General features: G+C 40.8%; 3 protein-coding genes across 4 annotated transcripts; 2 read left to right on the top strand and 1 right to left on the bottom strand.

Annotated features, from left to right (window-relative positions):
- Positions 1-359: 359 nt before the first annotated feature.
- On the top strand, positions 360-8,804 carry rab6a (RAB6A, member RAS oncogene family). 2 transcript variants are annotated; one of them, XM_010731787.3, is made up of 8 exons: positions 360-719; positions 2,732-2,790; positions 4,069-4,122; positions 4,664-4,769; positions 4,916-5,027; positions 5,807-5,900; positions 6,608-6,674; positions 7,256-8,804. In XM_010731787.3, the coding sequence occupies exons 1-8, from the start codon at positions 650-652 to the stop codon at positions 7,318-7,320; spliced, it is 627 nt and encodes a 208-aa protein (XP_010730089.2). In that variant the 5' UTR covers positions 360-649; the 3' UTR covers positions 7,321-8,804. The 2 variants fall into 2 exon arrangements, with proteins under 2 accessions (XP_010730089.2, XP_019132025.1); XM_019276480.2 differs by lacking the exon at positions 5,807-5,900 and adding an exon at positions 5,334-5,427.
- Positions 8,805-10,294: 1,490 nt separating this feature from the next.
- On the top strand, positions 10,295-14,450 carry dnajb13 (DnaJ heat shock protein family (Hsp40) member B13). Its single transcript, XM_010731785.3, has 8 exons — positions 10,295-10,507; positions 10,594-10,694; positions 11,607-11,768; positions 11,849-11,997; positions 12,135-12,248; positions 13,660-13,773; positions 13,867-13,943; positions 14,181-14,450. Exons 1-8 carry the CDS (start codon positions 10,440-10,442, stop codon positions 14,338-14,340), a joined length of 945 nt encoding a protein of 314 aa, XP_010730087.2. The 5' UTR covers positions 10,295-10,439; the 3' UTR covers positions 14,341-14,450.
- Positions 14,451-14,459: 9 nt separating this feature from the next.
- Positions 14,460-17,191, bottom strand: LOC104919716 (mitochondrial uncoupling protein 2). The gene is made up of 8 exons (XM_019276465.2): positions 16,542-17,191; positions 16,306-16,453; positions 15,864-16,075; positions 15,507-15,723; positions 15,221-15,418; positions 15,032-15,133; positions 14,763-14,943; positions 14,460-14,600 (listed from the first exon to the last, which is right to left on the bottom strand). The coding sequence occupies exons 3-8, from the start codon at positions 15,987-15,989 to the stop codon at positions 14,486-14,488; spliced, it is 939 nt and encodes a 312-aa protein (XP_019132010.1). The 5' UTR covers positions 15,990-16,075; positions 16,306-16,453; positions 16,542-17,191; the 3' UTR covers positions 14,460-14,485.
- Between the last annotated feature and the right edge of the window lie 726 nt (positions 17,192-17,917).

Below are 17,917 nucleotides of genomic sequence, written 5' to 3'. Positions count from 1 at the left end.
TTTCCCATCTTAGGATAAATAAAGTCTATCTATCTATCTATCTATCTATCTATCTATCTATCTATCTATCTATCTATCTATCTATCTATCTATCTAATGGCGCTGGGTAAGTGCGCCCTCTTGTGGACACACAAACACACACCACGCTTAAGTCACAGTTCAGTCTGTTTGTAAACTACACAACACGTCTGATTCATCTTATAAAGACGGTTTGTAATTAATTTATATTAGTTTTAAAAATCTACATAAAATCTCTTTATAACGCTGTGTTTCCCTCCGCCGCTAGGGGGCAGCGTAACAATACGTCTGACGTGCCAAAAACAGTCAGCTTTACGTGCGGAGAAGAAGAAGAAGTTGTAGTCCACGGTGGGTAGCTGTTGTAGTCATGTCAGGGATCTGACAGTGAGAGCTAACTTGGCCGCATTAGTTAGTGAGTTATCAGAAAAGTGTCCGGGAAGTTCTCAAAAGGGAAAGTGGATTACAACGGCACGAAAACGCCGCCAAAGTGACCCGGTGTGGACGGTTGGCATAAACCGGTCAAACCGTTAACGTGTCCGGGGGGGATCGTTGGTAACCGTCGGTTAGCTGGTTAGCACTTAGCTGGCTTCCCGAAAAGAAGTAACGACAGGGCGGCTTGTTTCACGCAGTCATGTCGGCGGCCGGAGACTTCGGAAACCCTTTAAGAAAATTCAAATTGGTCTTTCTCGGCGAACAGAGCGGTGAGTGTGACGTTGGGATTAAAGTAGCTGTGGGTGTAAAAATCTGAATTATCATCATTTTTTTTGGTGGATTAACCAGTTAGCTGGCTAACATTAGCCGCGCAACGTTAAACTTAGGTGAGAGAGTTAGCATTGCGACACAGTAACTTAACTGGCTCTCTGGTGGGTTAAATACGTGTCATAACGTGTTATTAACGGAGGCAGAGGCAGCTAGTAAAGAGTTAAGTGTCAATTTAAGTTGTAGCAACAATAACAACACTTGTTTACATGCTTGCAGTCACAGCTAAGTTTAAAGGGAATGGTGCAAATCTCAGTTAAAGTTCACTAAAATCAGGGATTACAGACAAATATGTTGGTCCACCCGGGGGGCACTGCTGGAGATGGGGTTGTATCCCAGTTATCAAACCTGCCCAGTCACATTCCTTCACTCTCCCTCTGCTCATTTTACCCATTTTCCAGCCAAGCTAAACACACACAGGGTTGTGCTTGTACTGGGAGAGAAAGAGTAGGCAATGAGCTATATTTAACAATCATGTATGTGTTTTTACAGGTAAAGGTGGTGCTGGTGCTGGTGGTGGTGATGTGTGTTACACAGTAGTGGCTTCATGGTTTCCAGTTTCCACAGCTGTGCCAACACAAAGCACACCGTGTACGCTGGATTTAAGGCTTTCTATGCAATGTTGGATGACTGATTCTGACACCTCAAGCTTTAGGTGTTTATAAATGCTAAGCACTAATACAATACCGGTGTTCGTTTTAACCCATAATCTGCGTTGAAGTCGTCCGATAATGGCCAGGTATGGGCCGCTCTGGTAGCTCACCTGGTGGAGCTTGGAGTCTGGATTCGATTGCAACCCTACAGGCCTTGTCTACATGTCACCCCCCCCTCTCTGTCTTAAGCTGTCGCTATAGAAAAGTAAAGCACAAACTAACTTAAAGAACAAAATATATGGCCAGGCACGGCTGTCAAGTTTTAAATTCTAGCGGACACTTCATGTATTATCTTTTGTTTTTGCAGCTGGTGAGGTGGTGAAGCATATTTTACCAGCTGGTTGTTTGGTGCTATTTTTGTGCCCTGATTGATGCCCCGCTTTCACATTGTAAAATCTTTTTTGACATTAGTAAGAAAAAAAGAAAAGAAAACAAAACTATAGTGTTGATTCGTCACGTCTGACAATATCCAGCCTGCCTAATGAGGTCAGTGTCAGCTCAGACGCTGATCTAAATGGTGCAGAAACACGATACTTTAGTGTAGAAAAAGGTCTTTTTTTTAATCCCTTAGTAATTAATTTCCTACAGGTCGCCACATCCCATCAAGATAGGACAGCCAGACTTTGTTTGTCAAACAGTCTGAGCGATGAGCTGTGGTATCTTGTAAAATTGTAAACAGCAGTGTTGGCTTTGGACCGTGTCGTCACCACTTGATGCTCAGTGTAACTGATAATGTAACCGGAGCTCAGCAAAACAGTTTGAGTCTTGGGAGCTCTGTCCCCGCTGCTTAAAGCAACCACACGAGGGACTCTCTCTGATGTGGTGTGAGTAAATATCAGCCAGGTTAAAAGACATTTGACAGCTGAATGTGGAAGAGCGTGGTGAAGGATGATGTGGTTTTTTTTGGCATAGATAGGGAGACAAAGTTGGTCAGTTCAGGGCTGGACACACAAAGGTAAATAAATGGATCCCAGCTTGACTTGTCTCTCAACATTCCTCAACTTCTCCACAGAGAGCTACCTTAAATGATGGCACCACACCTTTTGATGCATAATAACGTTTTACATGCAGGCTAGCGTTCATAATAAAAGTTCATCATGTGCTCTTTGATTTAATTTGAACTTTGTTGTTGTTGTTGTTCTGTTTCCTTCAGTCTTGTGCGCATGACACTTATATAAGAGCGAAGACCATACATGTTGTTGTCATGTGCACTTTGTCAGAGACTTGTGCTTTGAATGCGACTGCAGATATTTACTAAATTAAACAATTAATCAAGACCATTGTTTCTGTTTGTTTTTCAGTGGGAAAGACTTCGCTGATCACCAGGTTCATGTACGACAGCTTCGACAACACTTACCAAGTGAGATATGATGCTCCACCATTTATTTTCTATCATTTAGTTTGCATCACCAGTGGATGCCGGCTGCCGGCAGGACATTTGCATACACAAGCAAACATGGAGGAGAGTCAACATGACACAGAACAGCAGAAGGATTCAGACAAACAAAATGCAAAAGTATCTAAAAGAGGCTCTACTGTTGCATGGACACGGGTCAGAGAGCCCGACATGGACCAGAAAACCACAATGCCTCTTCTCAAATTATGCCGCAGTCCACACAACACACTCAAACACTACTAACCTGTTTATCCACCTACACGAGAATCATGTCAGACAGTAAAGAGAGAGTGTAGCCACAAACGGTCGAGTCAAATCAAACCCCAGACAAAAGAGGCTTTTCCCTGCGGCGCAGCATTTAAGAAACAAAATATAAACAGCTGGTGTTGCAACTTACATCTGCAAAAAAACATTCTTGTAAATGTAATAAGGAACAGGCCTTTCTGTGTGGTCGATTTTAGATAAACTGTTTAAGATAAGATTTACTTTATTGTCCTCTAGAGGAAGTTGGTCTTGGGCAATAGTGCTTCACGCACGTACGCACACACACATCGACTTAAATACAACACATAGCCAACAAAACAGGGCAGAGGTACACCAACGATAAGTTAAGATTGACTTTATTGATCCCACACTGGGGAAATTCACTTGTTACAGTAGCTCACATTAAACAAGATAGATAACAAAAATACTCATTAGGGGACGCCCTGGTTGCTCAACTTTTCCTCTGCCAAGTGTCGTCCACCTCTCTCCATGCTTTCCTGTCTGTCTTCAACCCTCACTGTTTGAACGGTACAAACCGTGCGTACCGTCAGACAGAAGACAGAAAAAAGTACTAAAAATACTAAAAACTCAGAGACGTGGTGTGAAAAAAGTACTAAAAATACTAAAAACTCAGAGACGTGGTGTCTGTAACTGTAACTGGCCACCAACGACACATTGCCATGGCAGCACAAAACCAAAATACATAAACTACGTACAACATTTAAAAAATATAAATATAAAAATATAAATACATACAAAGTGGAGGAATTAAATCATAACACAACATATTCATTCATAGTATTTACAGAAAATAGTATTATCATTATCATATTTATTATATCATAAATGATCTATATAAAGATATGAGTGTTTGGTCATATCACACAGCCCTACACTGATGATGTTCATATTATTCCAACATCAAATGCTAACAGATTTTGGTGATGCATATTTAACTGCTCGTCCTCCTTTTTTCAGGCCACAATAGGAATAGACTTCCTGTCGAAAACCATGTACCTCGAAGACAGAACTGTAAGTTTGTTTGTTTTTCTATAATCGGTCCTTAATTATTGTTTTTTTTTTTTTTTCTTCTTATCTTTGTCCTGATTGGAGAAACTCTTCGTTGGCTTCAAGCTCTCTGGTGACAGTCAAATCTTTCTAACAAGCGCTCGCAGCATTTGTACTGCCCTTCCTGGACGCTACACCTCCTGTACCGTCCTCCCTTTCTTTATCTGTCGTGTTGTCTCAACACAAGTTTTCTTCCTCTCCTTCCTACCCCTGCATCAATTCTCTTCATCCCTGTTTTTGAAATTAAACACCTTACTTGATCAAGAGAGGAGGGTTGATGACAAGTGAAGGGTATTTATTTATTTATTTCCTCTCTGGCCCGGACAGCGTGCTCTCTCTGTCTTCTTTCTCTCTGTTCCCATTCGTCCGACTTTCTTGAGTTTCCTTTTCGATTTGCTTTCTGTCGCCATAACTTACCTCATTTTTTTTTTTTCATCCCTTTCTGTTTTTTTTTTCTTCTTCTTTTATTTCTCCTCCCATACCCTTCCCTTTCCCGCCCCCACAGATCAGGTTGCAGTTGTGGGACACGGCAGGGCAAGAGCGATTTCGTAGCCTCATCCCGAGTTACATCAGAGACTCTGCTGCTGCTGTTGTAGTGTACGATATCACAAGTAGGTGAAATGCCTATTGAGCAGGCATCTGTTCTGTGTTGTTCAGAAAGAACAGAACTTTCTACTTCCTGACTGTCTTCCTGTCACAAAGTCGCTTGTTTTCACAACCGAGGCCGCTTCCTGTTTCTCCCTCGTCTTTTTTTCAGATGTCAACTCTTTCCAGCAAACCACAAAATGGATCGATGACGTGAGGACGGAGAGAGGAAGTGACGTCATTATCATGTTGGTGGGAAACAAGACAGACCTCGCGGACAAAAGGTAACGTGTTCCTCCCTCCTTACTAATGAAATCATTGATTGCTGCTGTCAATACGGAGTTCCTCGGATCTTTCCCATCAGTTACCTCTGCTCTTCTTTGCCCTCTCTCTCTTTGTTTCAGCCCACATTGTGTAACAATATTGATGAACGGTTTAAGCTCATAAATCAGCTGTGACGTTTGATGTTTAATCTGAAAGCCTCCACCATGTAATCCACTGTTTTATCCACCTGTTTAATGAACTGAGTTGTGCAATGTGTTTTTCGCTGTGTCTCTTCTAACCCCCCCACCCCCCCTTATCTGCCACAGGCAAGTATCTATTGAAGAGGGTGAGCGGAAAGCCAAAGAACTAAATGTAATGTTTATTGAGACTAGTGCGAAAGCGGGCTACAACGTAAAGCAGGTAAGAGTGTGTGTGAGTCGTGCTCCGTAGTCCTGCTGCCGGTGCTGCCGCCTCGGCTCCGCCACCAAACGTCTCCGAGACTCGCCAGCTGTTCCAGCGACTGGATGTTAGCGCCATTGTTCATTTTCTGCCCAAATTTAGCTCAGCTGACACGGTGAACAGCCTGAAGGTCGAAAGGATGACTTACGGTCTCGAGCAAAGGTGGCAGCAGCAGCAAGAAGGGGCACGGCTTGTTAATCCACTTCAGCGTAATCACACTCTGTATTTTTCTCCCCTCCTTTTGTCCTCTTGATGTCTGTGGCGATGTATGTGTGTGTGTTTTATATGTGCGCGTTGTGTGTGTATGTGTGTTGTTGTCGTTCGCGGTGGCTCCTCACAGACAGATAACCACAGAGGAGGGAGAACAGAGAGCGAAAGAGATGAATGTTCTGTTTATTGAAACAAGTGCAAAGACAGGCTACAATGTCAAACAGGTAGAGCGTGTGCTCCTTGTGTATTTGTGTATTTGTGTGTGTGTGTGTGTGTGTGTTAGTAGTGCTCATGCTCTCTTCTGATTAGCTTCTGTTTCACACACGCATGTGTGCAGAAAGGTGTGCTTTATAAATATCAGCTTCCCCTGGTGGAAAGTGAGGTGTGTGCGTTTGTTTTTCAAACTCTCTCCCACCCCGATCAAAGAAACGATTGGCTAATGTTAAATCAAGAAGAGGTGGGCGAGGGTTTGCAAACTTCCCCACGCCACTGATAAGCAGCACAGTGGCAGTGTTTTTGTCACTCTGAAATCTGCATGTGTATCAAGTCTGGTTCTGTGTGCGATGCTGTGTAGTTGGTGGGCATCTTGAGTGTGATTATACGTTCATTTGAATCCATCAATCACTTAAAAATGCTCCAAGCTCCATCAATGGAAGGTCTCAGTAAGACACAATCGCACCCTCTTTTTTTCAAGCCACTTCCGCAGTGCAGAAATACGACCAAACACACGCTGCTAAACTCAAATCAAGTTTGGAAAAGCTCTGTTGGGCGTCTTCCTCTGTGTGAGCTTCAAGTGAACCTGCTAAATCACGTTATGGGAATATATACAGCCCATTGTCTTGATTCCATCTTGAGTTTTTTTTTTTCTGTCATCCTTTTCTGAGTAGATTTCATCGTCTGACAGAAAACATCTGCTTCTCTTTCCCTGCAGCTTTTCCGTCGCGTGGCAGCCGCCCTCCCCGGCATGGATACCACACAGGACAAGAGTGGAGAGGACAGTATCCTTTGTGTTCACATCAGTGTTTGTGTCTGACATGACAGAAGAGAGTCAGGATGCCTGCTTGCTCGCTTATAGTCCCCGCCAGCACTGTGACAGCCAGCTATTGTGGTTTAAACTTGAAGTGTCTCTTTAGATTTATTTTACCAGTGAAAGCGCATATTGTGAGCCAACCCGCCGACTTTCACTTGGTCTAATGTTAAAGAAATACTCCAGCATTGATGAGCATCAAATACTCATCACCTCTAGGCTGCAGTCAGCTGGGACTTGCAGCCCCATTCAGGACTGAAACGGTTCAAAACATCCAAAGAAACTAGAAACTTCTTTGATACATGAACTGTTTAAGATTCATAATGATACAAAAAAACTTCTTGTGGGGTTTAACCTCACATGAAAAGGTACATAAAACATGATCTATCTCCATATAATTCAATTTGTGTGTGGGATTTGCAATAATGTGAGCTCACACAGTGAGCCTTGCCCTAAAAACTTAAACCTTGTTCAGTTCTAACAACCTCTCTCGCACATTTCAGATTTGTTTCTCACGTTCTGTGATGTTTCCTTAACTCTTAAACCCTTCAGTGATTGACATTAAGCTGGAGAAGCCACCAGAGCTACCTGTCAATGACGGAGGCTGTTCCTGCTAATTCCCACTAACGTCACTGCTAAATATTTCTCTTACTGTTTTTTTGTTTTTTGTTTTTTTCTCAAACCTGTTTGGTTTTTTTCTGTACCCTCGACTGCACCCGCCTCTGAGAACACTACATCCGTTATCCTCACCATTGTGGAAACCTGCACTCTCACCTGGACGCTCTGAGGCTCATAAATCACTTTGAATTGAATATTTGCACTGTAACACACACACACATACATGCGTTGAAACAGTATTTACAGCTGGAGCTTAGCCTGCTTTACTGAGCTCCTGTTTGTCATTTCAAAGACGACTTTTTGTACCAAACTGAAATAAGGAAAATGTGTGTTTAAGACATCAGATTAAACAATATGTTTAAGAGTGAGAATATTCTTTTAAAAAAAGTTAAATATCGCTTTAAGCTTAATAAGCACAACGTGGATGTTTTGTGCATTTAACATAATTTGTGCCGTTGTAATTGATTGGCAAGCATTCATTCATGAGTTCCATCAACAGACTGCTCTTTTTGTTCGAATAATATGTGGAAACGGTGGCTGTGTCTTGTTGAAGTAAATCAACTGGGACATCTCAGTGTTGACACGTCTACTGTGTCCACCCACGATGCAGCTGAAGTTGGAAGCGACAGCCATGAGCTTATTTTAAAACCGAGTGTGTGCTTTACGGTTAGCTGCAACCAGCAGAGTCACAGTAACATGTACCAGCATGATAATGATGATGACCAAAACACATGACACCAACTACAAGAGCAACACTGACACACCATCCACATTTACCGTCCTTCCTCTCTCCACACTCTGTCTGTCCCTCGAGATGATTTATTTTTATCTTCCGTTTTCTGTTTCCTCTTTATTTGGGTAGATCTTCTTTTTCTTTTCTAAAGACTACACCTATCATAGATTAAAACTATTACCTTGATGATAGTGTTTGAGGAGGAGTTTCTCATATATTAAGAGTCATAATTATAAAATTCAAACATTAGGTGGAGATATATGCCTTTTTGGAGTTTAATTGTAGAGGGCTTGTTTGGCTTTGGGGTCGTCTAGTTAAGTTTGGGATGATGTTTTATGAACACTTTTGCTTGTTTTTATTTAATTTTTTTTGGCATTGATCTTTTGTTAGTGATTATTCTACATGTGTATTTAATCCACAATGACTTGTAATATTTATTTCTATTGGATTCATGTCTCTTTTTTTTTATTTTTATGGCTGTTAATATCTTCACTTTTGGTATGAGTCTTGAATCGCTAATAAAATATGCATCCATCTGGACCACCATGTTTAACAGATTCGAGAGTGTCTGCTGGTTCCCTCTGCCAACTCGAAACGGCAGTTTGATCACACTTGATAACACCGTGCAATTTATTTGTGTGCGAACTTATGGAGGAGTTTGATTTGTATAGTATAGTAGTCCTTAATGTTTCCGTCTGGAATGGTTCTAAATGAAAACAAATAAAAATACACTTGTCACCAATGCTGGAATTCGTCTGTGTCTCATTGGCAGCCTGTTTGTCACAGAAATATAGCAACACTATCAGTGACTGTACAAGTAAGAGTTAACTGGTGATGCAGCAGAAAGTTGCTCAGTCGTCTGGGCTGAATGACTGACAGTAATCACCCTGCTGGACCTGGACTAATGGGCTGATTTTACAGCAGAGTCAGTGCAGGTGGAACTAATGGGAGGTAAAAGGTAAAAAAAAAAAATGCTATGCCGCCATGCCAGCCATTATTCATGTCTAAACAGTCTGTGGCACAAGTATGGAAGTCATTTTATTTAGGGAGATCTTGGGAAGGAAGTCATGATAGCAAACCATCAGAGGGGGCCTCTGAAGCCCATCTTCACTGTGTGTCATTTAGTTTCACATAACCTGATTCATTTCACATTTTAATTAGAATTACATGAATGTACCGCGTATACTAAGCTGGATCCTGCACCATCGCTTCATCTTTTGGAGGCTCCATGTGTCTAAATAGTAGCTGTAAGGCTGTAATTGATATTGTATTGAGCTCAGAGGGAGCATGTTCCTAAATGAGATTGTGTCTAATCAAATGACCTTAAACTGTAGTGACAGAGTACATAATAACATACTTCAATCCATACACACCTATTTTTCACCCTCTATTTAATTCAGTGCCACTATGTGTACATAAATGAATATACATTTACATTGCTTATGAGATTACCTCAGTGTGACGTCTCTCTTGTGGTACATTGACAAATCTCAGAAAAATATAGTTTTAAATGTAATACATTCATTTAAAACTATTATGCTATCAAAATATTAAGCTTTTTTTTATTAAAATAAACTATTAGAGCTAAAATGCAAAAGTGAGATAGAGAAAGGAGGTCAAATAAACAGTTTAAAAACTATAACTAAAATATTAGGAAGAGAAGTGTGGATCAGGAGTACTGCTGTCTCCTTATTAGGAATAAACCTGCCTCCTGTGAATAGTGCAGAGTTATTATTATATAGATATATATTATAATAGATGTATAGTTATGCACTGCAATATGTTCGTTACTTAATGTTCAGTTGTAATGTCTCCTTACACAACTAAACACAATTTTTAGCTCCAAAAACAGGTCATGATAATCTCTTTGTGTGCAACCAATTAATCAAATAAACTTGGATTTGTATGCCACCTTTCATACAGGTGACTTATTAACTGATAATAGCACGGATATAAACATTAAAATCATTTCAGACTAAAATATTACACTGTGATTTGTGAAATTATAATTGTATTGTTTTTTGTTTTTCTACTGTGTAGACAGGGCCAGCGTCAGCTGCTCAGTCGTTATTGCAAGTCTCGCGAGAGTATCAGAACAGTTGTTACCTTGGCCAAGCTAAACAACCGAGTATTTTTTTATTTTTTTATTTGGTTTTCTATTATTTTCTAAAATACATGACTCAATTTATATGTTTTAAACATTTAAATCTATGTTGGAGAGCAAGTATTGCAAATCTCGCGAGACTCCCCCCAAGCAGCTGTTGCTGTGGTAACCAAGCTAAACAGCCGCATCTCCTGACTTTGAGTTTTTCTATCTTAAAACGCACACAGGGCACGAAAACACAGAGATCTAAGCTTATTTTAAAGTGAAAAGTTAAATCTATAATGGAGCTCGACTACTACGAGGCGCTGGAAGTAAAAAGAAACGCCACGAACGCAGAAATCAAACAGGCGTGAGTTAAAACTTGAAGTCACACGTGTTTCATGTTTTATCTCACGTTTTGTGCTCACTGTGTCACACGGTTTTCATCTCATGCAGATATCGACGTCTTGCACTGAAGTTTCATCCGAGCAACAGAGAAACTGGAAACGATGAAAGGTTCAATGAGCTGGGAGAGGCCTACGATGTACTGAGCGACCGTGAGTTAGTTTGACCCTCCATTCATAAAAGATATCCACAGTGTATATTTACTATAAAACTGGAGTAATACTTACTACAAAACAACATTTATGATATCTACAGTGTGTATTTACTATAAAACTGGAGTAATAGTTACTACAAAACAACATTTATGATATCTACAGTGTGTATTTACTATAATACTGGAGTAATAGTTACTACAAAACAACATTTATGATATCTACAGTGTGTATTTACTATAATACTGGATCAGTCAGGTGTCACAGTGGCAACAATTGATATTTTAAATGTGTTGTTATTCTGATCTGCACCTTGCAACTTATTTTACTCATTATTATTATCATTATTGTTGTTGTTATTGCTATTATTTAGTTCAATTACTTACTTATTAATTACTCACTTATTTACTCACAGAATCATTGGGGTGCTTTGGGTATTGAACAAGTTGTAGGAGTCTACAGAAATACACTGTTTACTATACACGGTATGATTATTTGTGATCATTAAATTGAACTGATTAATGTTTACTATGTTAGAAATGAGAAATTAAGAAGAAAGAGAAAGAAAATTAAGTATGATAGAAGAAATTAAAATAATTTAATATTTGAGTCTATGTGTTTTTTGTTTATTGTTTATCTTCAGTGTCAGTGATCAGTTGATCAAACATATTGATTACTTATCTGCTCTTGGTAGTACATATAAAACATTACAGATAAGTAGAAGAATGAGAGGAAACTGCTAAAAGCTTTGAATAAACAAGTGATCTTTTCTGACAGACGCACACATTTTTATTTAAAAAATAAAAGTCAGTCATCTGACTGGATCTATAAAGTGATCAGAGTTCCAGTATCTTTATGAAATTTACTGCATGTGGTGTTTGTCTATAACATTGTTTATTTCCTGTGCGACAGCTCGAAAAAAGGCAACCTATGACAAGTTTGGTGTCGAGGGTCTGAAAGGTGGGATCCCACCTGAGCATGGCAGCAGTGGGGCTTGGTCTTCTAAATACATCTACCATGGAAACCCGGACAAAACGTTCAAGCAGTTTTTCGGAGGTGACAACCCATTTGCGGGTGAGAAAATCAGACAGTATGGTGTATGTCCTCAGTCATATTTCATACTTTAAACTGTATTTTCTTTTTTTTTCTGTCAGACTTTGATACAAATGATGCACCTCTGCTGTTCGGTGGCCTGACACCAGGAGTGGTGAAGACACAAGACTCTGCCATAGAGAGGGACCTTCCCTTGTCCCTGGATGATCTCTTCCACGGATGCACAAAAAAGATTAAGATATCTCGCAGGGTAAGAGCGACAGACTTTTCCTCATCCCACAGATTAGATGGAGAGCTCTTCATGGACACTTCTGCCTTCAATCTAAGATCCTCACAAACACTATGAATGAAATATATTCACTCTTTTTTACTTGAATTGTTTAACAGGTGATGAATGATGACGGACACACGTCCAGTATCAGAGACAAGATCCTGACTATAGATGTGAAGCCTGGATGGAACGAAGGCACAAGAATAGTTTTCCCCAAAGAAGGAGATCAGGTAAAAGATTTATACGACACCATTTTCTGAGATTTAGGATGGTCAGTAAGAACTGTCTGTGTATCAATGTGTTTAGAGATACTTGTTTTTTTATGCTTTAAACCCTAACTTAACCAAACTTAAAACCTTCCCACTCTCTTGAAGTACCAGGGAAAGGTGAAAATTGTTGAGGGGGATTTTGCTTGTTGTTGCTGTTGTTGTTCTTCTCCTCCTCCTCGTCCACCTCCTCTTCCTCTTGCTCCTCCTCCTCCTCTTCATCCTGCTCCTCCTCCCCCGCTTCCTCTGCTCCTCTTCTTCTTCAACATTTCTCACAGAAATCTGTGTTCAGCCCTGGGTTTTGGCTCGTGGCGCTGTCCCTGGTGCTGATTTACCCAACTCTCTGAGAGCTAATGTCTCAGCTAATATACATAGCTTGTATATACTGCACAATCCCGGCTTTAAGTGTGCTGTATATCAGTCTAGAAAGTGACCACTATAGCTATATGTATGTACAGTTTTGGATGAGGAAAAACATATTACTTAAGCTGGAAAACTCTAAATCCTTTTTTTTAAATAATGTTGTTATTTTTTTGTTTTTTGTTACATTTTCACAGACATTTGCAAAACGTTGTCTGTGAAGATCCATCCATTTTCTGTAACCACTTATGCATATCAGGGTCATGGGTGGGGGACTACAGCCTATCCCAGTTGACATTGGGTGAGAGGCAGGGTACACTCGGGACAAGTTGCCGGTTCATCACAGGGCTGACACACAAGACAAACAACCATCCACACTCACATTTACACCTCTGAGCAATTTAGAGTCACCAATTAACCTGCGTGTCTTTGCACTGTGGGAGGAAGACGGAGAACCGACACAGACACGGGGAGACAGTGCTATCCATCTTGTGCAAATGTATGTTGGATTATCATACAGAATAGTGAGAACTATAACATTTGCAGGCATCTCTGTTAGAGACAAGTAAATGCTTGGGACGTGATGAATTATAAGGGAATTAGTAATTAGCTTGATACTGAATATGTTTTTTAAAATTGATCCGCCAAAAAAAGACAATTTCAGATGATATTGATGAAATATAATCAGACTGTTGGACACTGCTGTGTTAAATAAAGTAAAAATAATTAAAATAATAGTTTAATATGAACAATAATAAATAATATTTTTTGGAACATTGTCAGAGTGCATTTAATTTCAGTCATGACAGGTTATACTCCACTGGGTCTGCTGCGTTGTCACCAGCAGGTGGCCTCAGCAGATTTCTTTGTATGAGTGAAACCACACAATAATGAGGGACTTGGTCTCCATTACCTCTTTTGTTTTTGTGCAGAAAGATTTATAATAACAACTCATTACAAAGCAGTGTTTTAGGAAAAGATCCCATCTAATCATTTTGCTGTATTTTACCTTCAGGGACCAAACCGCATCCCTGCAGATATTGTGTTCATCGTGCGCCACAAGAGTCATCCTCTGTTTGTTCGACAACTCAGTGACCTCATCTACAAAGTCCAGATCTCTCTGGAGATGGTGAGTCATGTTAATGAGAGCCAGAATAATAGATTTAATGATTAGTCATACCTAAAGACCCGGTCTAAGTAGACTAAACACTCTTTCTCACAGGCGTTGACTGGCTTCTCTGTGGAGGTGGAGACACTAGATGGCAGGCTACTCAGAATTCCCATCAATGACATTGTGCAGTAAGTGCTCTCCTATAATGAGGCCAAAGTGGATTACTAAATCATGTATGTTGTATTAATTTCACATTAATCTCAGATTCTCTAGAAGCTGAGTTAAACATTAAGGTCAGAGCAGGAAGAGAGACATAAGAAATTCAATCTCTTTATATAAACGATACATTTAAAAAAGGAACATTTCTAGTGTTAAGTGTTTTGAGTTTTATACTCATCAAAAACTATTTTCCCCTCTCTGAACAGCCCTGCGTACCAAAAAGTGGTGACTGGAGAGGGAATGCCGCTGTCCCAGGATCCTTCCCAGAGAGGAAACCTCATCATTACATTTGACATCCAGTTTCCAGAGAAGCTCTCGGCTGAGAGGAAGAGTCTGATCAAACAAGCCCTCACTTTTAAATGTTGATTACACGTTGCTAACCTATGTCTAATGATTACATTTCTGTCATTAGAAAGAGGGGGTATCAATACAATTTGCATAGATATGCAACAGAAAGTAAAGAAATTTGTAAACAACACCGTTGTGCTACACATCAGCCTCCTAACAGCGTTTATAGTATTGCCGCGCGGTTGTGATGCGCTGCCATCATGGCCCGTTTCAGCTGCTCGTAGGTCACAAACATCACCACGTTCCAGGAGCCCAGGCGCAAGAAAGATGGCATGAACCTCAAGAGGAAACAGAAAAACATGATTGATTTCAATCCGTCCAATATTAATAGCTGTTTTGTACATTTAGTTTACAGCCATTGGTCTTCTCCCTCTGCTCTATAAATGTCGGATTTATATCCTCATTAATCTGTCGGTATTGCTCATGCGGTCGGTGCTTACCCCTTATAAAAGGCAAGTGGTCCCTCTTTGGTCATCATGGCAGCAGCACAATTGAGGACACTGCTGTACTGGCCGAGAGCAGCGTTCATATATCTTGTCTTGACTACATCGACCGGGGAGGCGATCACTGTTGTGCAAAGCCCTGCACCAAAGGCTGATAGGAAGTGGCAGGGTAGATTATCTGTGGAAGAGAGGCTGAAAGTTACTGCTCCAAAGAGAAAAACATGTACAGTATCATGCCTCTGCATCAGGTTGTGCTTTTGTTTTACCTGTCAGGGGAGTGGACTTAAGGAGTGTATCCTTGATGAAATCATAGGTAACCAGCTCGGTGCAGTTAACAATTGCGTTTCGTGCAATGTTAGGAGCTGTACCTGCACGGCAGAGTCATATAAAAGTACATTAAAAGATTTAGAAGAAATTTAACGGCATGCTTCAATGCCTAAAAAATCTCAAACTACCTTTCCACAGCCCACGAATGCCTTCTTCCTTAGCAATGGTCTTGTAAGCATCAATGGTGCCACAGTAGCGTCTTGCATGCCCAAGAGACCTGGCCTGTGCCTGAAAACGGACTTTCACCACATCTGTAGGCTGAGCAAACGCAACCGCCATGGCACCAGTGGTACATCCTGCAAGCAGCCGACTGCTGATGCCAACATCTGAGAAGAGAGAGAGGAGGGAGATGTGAGGCTCGATGGGCGCAAGACTCCCAGTTAAACAATCAGACATTGATTCATTTGTACTCACGGTCAGAGCCTTTTGTGTAGAACTGTTTCACAGAGTCGTAGAGGCCAATGCGGACAGACGCAAAGCTCATCTGCCTCTGGAGTCCTGCCACCAGTCCGCTGTAAAGACTCCTGGGTCCCTCTGTGCGCACCATGGTGGTGATGGTGCCAAACACTCCTCGATACTTCACCGCAGACGGTTTCCCCGGAGCTGCTGAAGCTCTGGCCTCTCCTTGGATCTGTGCAGGATATAAAAGTTCATGATAGGTCAGGATTAGAGAGGACAGGGGACTTCACTGTAGCATCTTCAGGTTTATGGTACACTAAGTAATGCCTAAAAGTTTGATTTGTGTTTCATATTCGCCAAATGCTTGTTTACCTGCAGCCGCACTTTGGCTGTGTCCAGGGGAAAGGTGAGCAGGTCAGCGATGCAGGCTGCAGTTCCTGCTCCTACAAACTTCACCGCTGCCGATGGAGGCACATCTGCAGGTCCAAATCCAACCATTTTTCCAAAATTATTTTGATCAATGTGGATCAATAAGGATTTGAACAGTGGCTCATTTAGGACGGGACAAAAAGCTCCTCCGAAATCTAAAAAAAGAAAAGAGAGAGAACACAAAACGCATTTAAAAACTTAATGTATTTTATGTATAATCACCTGCAGCTGTTGAGTGGCTTATTTAACACATCCATTATGGAAAAAGTTAAATGAAAGACAGCTGGTCAGTACATCCTGTGCAGATGCTGAAAGGCTCATAAAACCAACAGCACAAACAAATAATTTCTCTCTTTTTACACGAGTTCTGGTTGGTATTTCTTACCTTTATCGAGGCAGTTTAGGACAGAAACATTAGAGATCAGGATTCTCTAAAGGCGTCCCTCTGGCTGAATTTTGTCCCAGCTATAAATTGCTTTTCTTGTTTTTCCATAGAAGATTTTCTAGAAACGACGAGCCTTAAAATCATACTCCTGAAACAGACATAAATAAGGTTAAAAAACAACAGCAGTAGAACAATAAAATAAAATAAATGTGCCAAGATAAAATATTTGGTTGTACCGTGACTTGATTGATGGAAGGTAAAAATGCCCGGTGAAATGCCTCTCCACGCCTCAGTGTCCCAATGAATCAGTTAACGGACAGGATGCAGTAGTGTGGGGAAGAGAGCCGCCTCTTTAAATACTGCCATGACGTTGTTACATCATAGCATGTGTGCTGGTGGTGCCCCCACCCCCCCAACCACTCCATCTATATGAGCTCCCTGCAGGTCAGATGGTCACTATAAACCTGTCTGTGTGACAAACAACCTCCGGTCGTGTTTTTGTCTGATCTTATTGTTTTTTTGTGTTCATGTTTTCTCTCATTCATAGTCAAGCTTCTTCTCTTCTACAACAACAACCATTTAAAAACAACAGCAACACAGTTTTGATAGATTGGCTCAGCATATTCAGATTTGATTATTTGGTGAAAATAAGATGCAGCATCGACTAAAACTAGTTTTGTTAAGTCAGTTATCTGTTTACAGGTCTGTACACACTGTGGCATTGTAGCACAGAGAGTACAGACTTGAGGAGGAAATGCTGAGTCATGGTGAAAACACAAGAACACTTAGTACACATCGCCCTCCAAATTAGATCCGTATGTTCAGACTCTTTAAGATCTCAACACAGCTCTTCGTTGAGACGTGTTCCTGTGATGATTAACGCGGCACTACGGTGAAAGATACTCTTAATTCTTTTTGTGTTGTTTGAAATAAAAAACATATTTTTGATAAGTAAATTGACAAACAGTAATTTATTGTACGTCTGGAAATAGATTTTCTTGCTAGAGCTCAGTGCAGCATTGTGTACAGCACAGTATTTCTAAAGCATGTGCCTCCAGAACACACACTAAATACATTTAAACACACAAATATACCTTTACCGAATAAACTGTGCTACTGTCTTTGAATTTAGCACCACCATGGTGCTAAATCAAAGTGTGCTGTATCTGCGACGGGATCGCAGTAGGGTGAAAAATGGGTTGTGGGGGGTGTCCAAGGTCATGTGGTACAATGAGCGCCATGTCTGTGATAGCACTGTTGTTGAGACCTGAGAGGTTGGGGGTTGGGAGACAAACGATTTCCGAGGCAGTTTGTGTGTAACACTGGACAACGTGTTCTCGTTGAAGATAAGCCGTGATATGAAATATATGGAATGCAAATTGCAGTGTTGTGAGTGCATGTTTAGGTACATGTTGTCCTGCACATGTAGCTGCAAATATGGCCACTACATGTGGCATGTGTGAAGCATGACGAACAGACTGAACGGTGAAAACTTTCATTCATTCAGAGTTCCAGTACAAGAGAACAACTTTGCTTGCTTGTCAGCAAGAAACTCTTCTCCAATCTGAAGTAGCCACTGAGTTTTCCTTTTGGACTGATAATTCAAGAAGGA

This window comes from Larimichthys crocea, chromosome XXII (assembly GCF_000972845.2).
Source record: "Larimichthys crocea isolate SSNF chromosome XXII, L_crocea_2.0, whole genome shotgun sequence".
In the NCBI taxonomy this organism is placed as follows: domain Eukaryota; kingdom Metazoa; phylum Chordata; class Actinopteri; family Sciaenidae; genus Larimichthys; species Larimichthys crocea.
This window is presented reverse-complemented; position numbering and strand designations above follow the sequence as displayed.

Bases quoted from the DNA above. Each gene is read 5' to 3' on its own strand.
- rab6a (XM_010731787.3), top strand. From the start codon at position 650: ATGTCGGCGGCCGGAGACTTCGGAAACCCTTTAAGAAAATTCAAATTG. The intron at 720-2,731 runs GTGAGTGTGACG...TTTGTTTTTCAG, and splicing joins CTTTCTCGGCGAACAGAGCG to TGGGAAAGACTTCGCTGATC. The intron at 4,770-4,915 runs GTAGGTGAAATG...TCTTTTTTTCAG, and splicing joins TGTAGTGTACGATATCACAA to ATGTCAACTCTTTCCAGCAA.
- dnajb13 (XM_010731785.3), top strand. From the start codon at position 10,440: ATGGAGCTCGACTACTACGAGGCGCTGGAAGTAAAAAGAAACGCCACG. The intron at 10,695-11,606 runs GTGAGTTAGTTT...CCTGTGCGACAG, and splicing joins CTACGATGTACTGAGCGACC to CTCGAAAAAAGGCAACCTAT. The intron at 11,998-12,134 runs GTAAGAGCGACA...ATTGTTTAACAG, and splicing joins AGATTAAGATATCTCGCAGG to GTGATGAATGATGACGGACA.
- LOC104919716 (XM_019276465.2), bottom strand. From the start codon at position 15,989: ATGGTTGGATTTGGACCTGCAGATGTGCCTCCATCGGCAGCGGTGAAG. The intron at 15,134-15,220 runs GTAGTTTGAGAT...TCTGCCGTGCAG, and splicing joins CATTCGTGGGCTGTGGAAAG to GTACAGCTCCTAACATTGCA. The intron at 14,944-15,031 runs GTAAAACAAAAG...TCTCTTCCACAG, and splicing joins TAAGTCCACTCCCCTGACAG to ATAATCTACCCTGCCACTTC.